Source organism: Hemibagrus wyckioides, linkage group LG23 (assembly GCF_019097595.1).
Source record: "Hemibagrus wyckioides isolate EC202008001 linkage group LG23, SWU_Hwy_1.0, whole genome shotgun sequence".
Lineage (NCBI taxonomy): Eukaryota > Metazoa > Chordata > Actinopteri > Siluriformes > Bagridae > Hemibagrus > Hemibagrus wyckioides.
The window spans coordinates 20,546,850-20,554,349 of NC_080732.1; the positions used below are offsets into that span (position 1 = coordinate 20,546,850).

At 46.8% G+C, this 7,500-nt stretch overlaps 2 protein-coding genes across 5 annotated transcripts in view; one reads left to right on the forward strand and one right to left on the reverse strand.

Annotated features, from left to right (window-relative positions):
- The window catches only part of azi2 (5-azacytidine induced 2), a 38,294-nt gene extending 36,468 nt beyond the window's left edge, over positions 1 to 1,826 (forward strand). For all 3 annotated transcript variants that reach the window (XM_058376746.1, XM_058376745.1, XM_058376744.1), the window contains exon 8: positions 260 to 1,826. In XM_058376746.1, the coding sequence (XP_058232729.1) occupies positions 260 to 588 (329 nt within the window). In that variant the 3' untranslated portion in view covers positions 589 to 1,826. The remainder of the gene's footprint in view (positions 1 to 259) is intronic.
- cmc1 (C-x(9)-C motif containing 1) overlaps positions 1 to 7,500 on the reverse strand; it is a 171,441-nt gene that overhangs the window by 143,515 nt on the left and 20,426 nt on the right. The window contains exons 3-4 of one of the 2 annotated variants that reach the window (XM_058376752.1): positions 2,490 to 2,580; positions 2,282 to 2,423 (exon numbers count right to left, since the gene is read on the reverse strand). In XM_058376752.1, the coding sequence (XP_058232735.1) occupies positions 2,303 to 2,423; positions 2,490 to 2,580 (212 nt within the window). In that variant the 3' untranslated portion in view covers positions 2,282 to 2,302. Of the gene's footprint in view, positions 1 to 1,969; positions 2,424 to 2,489; positions 2,581 to 7,500 lie in introns of those variants that run through there. The other variant, XM_058376751.1, reaches the window with a different exon arrangement.

Genomic DNA, 7,500 nt, shown 5'->3' on the forward strand with positions numbered 1-7,500 from the left:
GAACTTACCTACTGTTAGAAAGTGTCTATATATATAACTGCTTCTTTGTGTGTGTGTGTGTAAGTGTTTGAGAACATGTGTGTAAATCAGGACAGGGAGAAAACACACACACGCACGCACAGACTCTCTCTGTCTGAAGTATATAGACCTCACTGCAGTCGCTCTGTCTCACACTAAAGACAAACAGATATATTATACACAGTATACTGTATATAAATTCTCGCCTCAGATTGTACACTGTGTGTGTGTGTGTGTGTAGCTGCCTCAGCTCTTCCTGTTCAGTGTCTGGATGATATGGAGAAAAACCATTCGCCGGTCCGAGCTCCGATTCCCCGCCCCCCAAGTGCCCCACCGCTCCACGTGGCCCCACCCCCTGGTACCTCATACGCAGAGAACTGGAAGGAGGCATGGCCTCTAAACCGCCCCTCCCCTTTGGGAAGCCCGGCTGGCCCACCCATTACACCTCAGCACGCTGCTTCTTCGTTGAATGATGACTCCTGGTCTATCCCTGCCCACCCTACGCCTGGCCACACCCCATACTGGGAGGAGCCAAAGTCCAGCAGCACCGAGTGGTCCAAGCCGTACTGACGGACAGGTGACTCGTCCAATCACATCCTGCCTTAAGACCGCCGCCCAGACTGAGATACCTCACACTGCTCTCACCCGGGCCTGTACAGAACATACACTTCCAGAGTGTGTGTGTGTGTGTGTGTGTGTGTGTGTGTGTGTCTGAGGATCCTATAATTGTGATTTTGGTGTGTTAAAGTCTGAATTCTCTTTCCTGTGTTGTTTTTATTCTCATGACTGTGAAGAAAGGCTTTAGTTCTTTCGGCTCTGTTCTAATCCTTGTTAATGTGCCCTGGCCGACTTCCTCTTGGCCTTATTAGGGCTGTTCCACATTCATTATGTTTGTTAAATGAGGACTGCGTGAACATCAGTGTAGGGTTCAGGATTAAATCTCCCAGAAGGCTTTGCTGTTAACATAAATCAATTTGTAAGTTATTAAATTGATTAAAAAAAGTTATTAAAAAAACTGTTTTGTTGCAGTTTCTGCTGAAATATTATTTAATAAATGGAAAGCTAAAGCTAGTTAAATTGGACCTAGAGTCAACTGGTATGTTAGATTATCATAGAGCTATTAGCTTGCTAGCTAATTTTCATAAACAAGGAACAAAAACTAGTGTAGTGTTGTAGCTAAAATTACAGCAGAAAAGAGCCGAGTCTGTGGTGGGGGGGGGCACTTATTTATGAACTCCACACAAAATCTAATGTGTGTGTGTGTGTGTGTGTGATATTGTGAGTCGATCAGGGTGTGTAAACAGGAATCGGAGCACAGGGTGTGTGTGTGTATAAACATAAATGCAGGATGTTCTGAAATGTGTGTGTAAATGTTGTGTTCACACTGACACACTCCTCGTACTGTATGGGACAGTGGAAGAGTATTAATGTGATAAATGAAGGGTGTGTGTGTGTGTGTGTGTCGCTCCTAATCGTTTTATTTGATTGGACGTGTTTTTGTTCCTCGGCGTTGGCGTCGTGCCGAAATGCAATGTACAGCTGATGTGGGATGTTTTTTAGCTCGGCTGTTTGTAAATATTAAAGTCAGATGAATGTAAGAGTTTGTGTTTCTTTACTGAACTGCATCTGGTGACTGAGCACATCTGGTCACTCTGAGACTTAATATTAGAGCTGTTTTTAAGTCTGATTTGTTTATACTGAAGAATCGACTGAAAATCCAAACCTATTCATTAAAAATTCACCTGAATTATTTATTCATTTGTACCGTCACGCATCAGGGGCCTTGATTTTAATCATCAGTTTAGACTTCAGGTTTCAGCTCTATGAAAAAAAAATTTCTCAAATCTGTGACACATCAGACCTCCAGACTCCGCCCCCTGTAACTTTTATTCACCTCCAGACCCCGCCCCCCCTAAAGCTTTTATTCACATCAGAAATAGTAATCAGAGAATTCAGACACACAGTGATGTTTATTACATGTTTATAACACATCATTTATAAATTTTTCACTCAAACACATATACAAACAGCTCAAACTCCTTCTGATGTAATGTGTGTGTGTGTGTGTGTGTGTTCACTTTCAAACAAAACTGATGATCTCGCAAAGAACAAGAAAAAAACAATCAGAACAAAATAAATGCATTCTTAAGAAAAAAAGCAACAACAAATCTGTGAGTGAGTCTCAGCGGAGGAAATTTCATCTGATGTGATTAAAACTCTCTCTATGAATTTATATGAGGTTTAGTCATGAATATAAACAGCAGTGTGTGTGTGTGTGTGTGTTCTACATGCCGGTAGGTAATCGCTGTGCTCTGTGCTTAGTGGAGATGCCGGTGCGCTCGTACTCCTGCTTCTCTTTGATGTACTGCTGCTTACACTCCTCATAGAACACCGGATCTGTGTAACTGAACACATGACATCAGTGTCGGTCTAAAACACACACAAACAAAACACACACACACAGGACTCACTGTTTGGTGAGACACTGTTTCAGGGCGTTGTTTTCCTCTCTGCATTTCACCACCATGAGCAGCCCGCTGTCCTTACAGCACTGTGTGAAGGCTAACAACACAAAACACACAAAACAGTGTTTAATGATGAATTCACTCACATCAGGTCAATAAAGCGTGTACCAGACGAGAACCCAGTGGAACAAGGAACCTCTGCTGGCAAACAAGTCTAGTGTTTTAGCTGACCTTGCTGTGATCTTTACCCTGTTTGGATCTAAATCAGTTAATCTGCTGGTCGTGATCATCAATGTTCCTCCCAGCCGTGTAGAGTCTCACATACACTCAAATCCAGCTGCAGATTTCACCTGGAAATGTAGCGCTCACTGATTGGATATATTTACTCATGGGGAGGTGTGTCTGTCTCAGCACGTAGACATACAGTACAGGCAAATACAAACAGGAAGTTCAGAGAGTAATAAACACAAACAGGAAGTTCAGAGAGTAATAAACACAAACAGGAAGTTCAGAGAGTAATGTGCAACACGTGGAAATTATTTAAACAAAAAACTGAAAAAAATCTGCGGTTCACATACGCGTATTGAACCGTGGAGATCGTACTGAACGCTTCAATATTATATTGAGTATTGTGGCATCCCTATTCACAGCGTCTAGACTCCTAGCCCAGACTCCAGTCACAGCGTCTAGACTCCTAGCTCAGACTCCATTTAGACATTGACGTGTTTATTTGTACTCCTCATCACACCGTCTTATCATCAAGAAGATTGCAGCTAGAACTTCAGCCGGATGTGAAACCATCAAAAACAAAACGAAGTAAAACCACAAACTGTCGTCCTGCAGTGCGGCTCGGCATATCCCCCATCCTCCTCACTTCCTCTCACACTCAAATACACACCACTCTCTGTGTGTGTGTGTGTAGGACAGAAGTGTTCATTAAGGCCATCCTGTTTCCCTCTGCAGGACACACACACTACAGTGGGGTTAAGTTGGACGGTTAACGAGGTCCTGCTCTAATTAAGCCTCGGTCACTGCAGGCTGATTTTTCTGTGTCTGAGTCACAGCCTCGTCCTTCATCTGCATGCACACGACACCCAGCAAAAGCAATTCCAGCACTCACACACCGACACTAATCTAATACATACACACACACTAATCTAATACATATGTACACACACACACCCTGACTCTAATCTAATACCACATGCATACATGTGCGTTCACACACACACACACAGTGTTTACACTTCAAACTTCAAAAATAAAATACACTGTTAAAGCTGATTTCTGTCTCTGTGTGTGTATTAGGATGTTGTGAGAACATGTTTGCGCGTGCACACACACACACACACACACACACACTTGTATGCAGGGTACAGTGTGTGTTCTAGGAGGCACTGTCACATGAAACAGAATTGTTGGTAGATAATGAAGAAGCGTGAGTTTCATGTTTGTAAGAATAATAAAGAGAAGATGGATGTGAAAGAAAGACAGCAGGGTTCTCTCAGGGTTCTCTCGGGGTTCTCTCGGGGTTCTCTCAGTGTAAAACCGCTCTCAGCTTCTGAAACCAGTTCTACTCAGAACATCCCGCTGCAGCCTCAGGTCTGAGGTGATGATGTCATAACGAGTGTTACAGCTCCACTCAGATATGGTCATTTGGTCATGTGACTGCAGTTGTCATGTTTTTCTGTATTCAGTATTAAATTTTCATACATTAAATGATTTCTAATGTTATTAATTAATCGTAAGTGTCGTGGTATAAAAATGTTTTACTTTAATATCTCCTGATTTATTTTATACTGATTGCTTAGTCTTAATTTTGTAATATTTAACATTTATTTTTAAATGTAACAAGGTGAACGTTTCTGCAAAGATGAAGATGGCTCAGTGATGTGCAGGTGTGTGTGTGTGTGTGTGTCTGTGTGTGTCTGTGTGTGTGTGTGTGTCTGTGTGTGTGTGTGTGTCTGTGTGTGTCTGTGTGTGTGTGTGTGTGTGTGTGTGTGTCTGTGTGTGTGTGTGTGTGTGTGTGTCTGTGTGTGTCTGTGTGTGTGTGTGTGTCTGTGTGTGTGTGTCTGTGTGTGTGTGTGTGTGTGTGTCTGTGTGTGTGTGTGTCTGTGTGTGTCTGTGTGTGTGTGTGTGTGTCTGTGTGTGTGTGTGTCTGTGTGTCTGTGTGTGTGTGTCTGTGTGTGTCTGTCTGTGTCTGTGTGTCTGTGTCTGTCTGTCTGTGTCTGTGTGTGTGTCTGTGTGTGTGTGTGTGTCTGTGTGTGTGTGTCTGTGTGTGTGTGTGTGTGTCTGTGTGTGTGTGTGTGTCTGTGTGTGTGTGTGTGTCTGTGTGTGTCTGTGTGTGTGTGTCTGTGTGTGTGTGTGTGTGTCTGTGTGTGTCTGTGTGTGTGTGTCTGTGTGTGTGTGTGTGTCTGTGTGTGTGTCTGTGTGTGTGTGTGTGTGTCTGTGTGTGTCTGTGTGTGTGTGTGTCTGTGTGTCTGTGTGTGTGTGTGAGAACGCAGGTGTGTGATGATGGAAAATCAGAGCATGGAGGAACCAACTGCATGGAGCTGACTGTGTGTGTGTGTGTGTGGGGATGGTTTTTAACTGCGTTTGGAGTTTAGCGTTTAGCACAGGTTTAGCGTTTCCCCCTCTGCACACACATTACCCACAATCCTTTGTTGTGCTATTTTCCCGTTTCAATCTCTTTCTTCCGGTCGGCCGAGCGGCGGCGGTGCAGCAGGGATTTCGCTACAAACTCAATTAATTCTCACCTGATTAGAGAGAAAGAAATTCGACTCCGCCGCGTCTCTCCAGCCAACGAGAAATCAATCAATCAGTGCTGATGTGATTTTCGGATTAAAGAATCTCAACGCATAATTCAGCGCAGCGACGAGCCCGAGATCGCATTCTCCAGAGAGCTAACAGGCTCGTCTGTAAACCACACACACGCACACACACACGCACATCGCGCCACAGCCACGACACGCGCACATCGCACACAACGACGCACGCCAAGACACGACACACACGCGCACAACACGCACGCTACACTTCACACATACACACTGCAGCACACATCGCCACACACACGCGCCCTACGCTACTGCACACGCGCAACGCACACACGCCGACGCTGACACACGCATTGACACACACGGCGACACACAGCGCGCACACACGCCTGCCACACACGCATGACGCGACACGCCTGATACACACACACGCACCCACACACGCCACACGCACACACGACGCACACACGCGCATACCACACACGCGACACACGCACACGACACACATACACGCCACACACGCACACGCCGCGCACATACACACGCCGCACACGCACACGCACGCACAGCCGCTGCACACACACGCGCACATGCGACACACGCGCACACGCGACATCGACATACGCACACACACGCACACGAACGGCCACACACACGCACACGAACACGCACACAAACGCGCACACGAACGCGCACACACACGCGCGCACACATACACGCGCGCACACGCACGCACACACGCGCACACGCACACACGCGCGCACACACACACGCGCGCACGCACACACGCGCACACGCACGCACGCACGAGCACACAGTGCTGAACAATGGCTTTATGAAGTACAGTTGCTCAGGACAGATTCGTCTACACCATCATCTCACTGAAGCTGCTTCTTTACCCTGAGTGTGTTATTCCTCATGCAGTTTGTGTATCGTCCTAACCGTTCCACAGACGACGCCATCACCACAACCCTCCATCTGGCCCTCACACACCTGGAACATCAGGACTACATACGAATGCTGTTCATAGATTTCAGTTCAGCATTCAACACAATCATCCCTCAGCACCTGATGGACAAGCTGAGTCTCCTGGGCCTGAACCCCTCTCTCTGCAACTGGATCCTGGATTTCCTGACTGGGAGACCTCAGTCAGTCCGGATCGGGAACGGTATCTCCAGCACCACCACACTGAACACTGGAGCTCCTCAGGGCTGTGTGCTCAGTCCACTGCTGGTCACTCTGCTGACTCACGACTGTGCAGCAATGCACAGCTCCAACCACATCGTCAAGTTCTCTGATGACACGAGCGTGGTGGGTCTCATCAGTAAGAACGACGAGTCAGCATACAGAGAGGAGGTGCAACATCTAACAGCCTGGTGCAGAGCCGACAACCTCTCCCTGAACGTCGACAAGACCAAAGAGAGGGTTGTTGACTTCAGGAGAGCACAGAGTGACCATTCTCCACTGAACATCGACTGGTCCAACGTGGAGATCATAAAGAGCACCAAATTCCTTGGTATTCACCTGGCAGAGAACTTCACCTGGTCACTCAACACCAGCTCCATCACCAGGAAAGCCCAGCAGCACCTCTACTTCCTGAGAAGGCTGAGGAAAGCCCATCTCCCTCCCCCATCCTGACTGTGTTCTACAGAGGGACCATGGAGAGCGTCCTGAGCAGCTGCATCACTGCCTGGTTTGGGAACTGGACCGTCTCAGATCACAAGACCCTTCAGGGGATAGTGAGGACAGACACACACCCCTCACACACACTCTTACACACCCCACACACACACACTCTTACACCCCACACACACACACTCTTACACACCCCACACACCCCTCACACACACTCTTACACACCCCACACACACACTCTTCACACTCCTGCCATCTGGAAAGAGGTACCGAAGCATTCAAACACCTCAAACAAACCTCACTTAAACATCACCTCAAACATCACCCCAACATCACCTTAAACATCACCCCAGCATCAGCATCACCTCAAACAAACATCACCCCAAACATCACCTCCAACATCACCTCAAACATCACCTCAAACATCACCCCAACATCACCTCAGCATCAGCATCACCTCAAACAAACATCACCCCAAACATCACCTCAAACATCACCTCCAACATCACCTCAAACATCACCCCAAACATCACCTCAAACATCACCTTAAACATCACCTCAATCACCCCAACATCACTTCATCACCTCAAACATCACCCCAACAT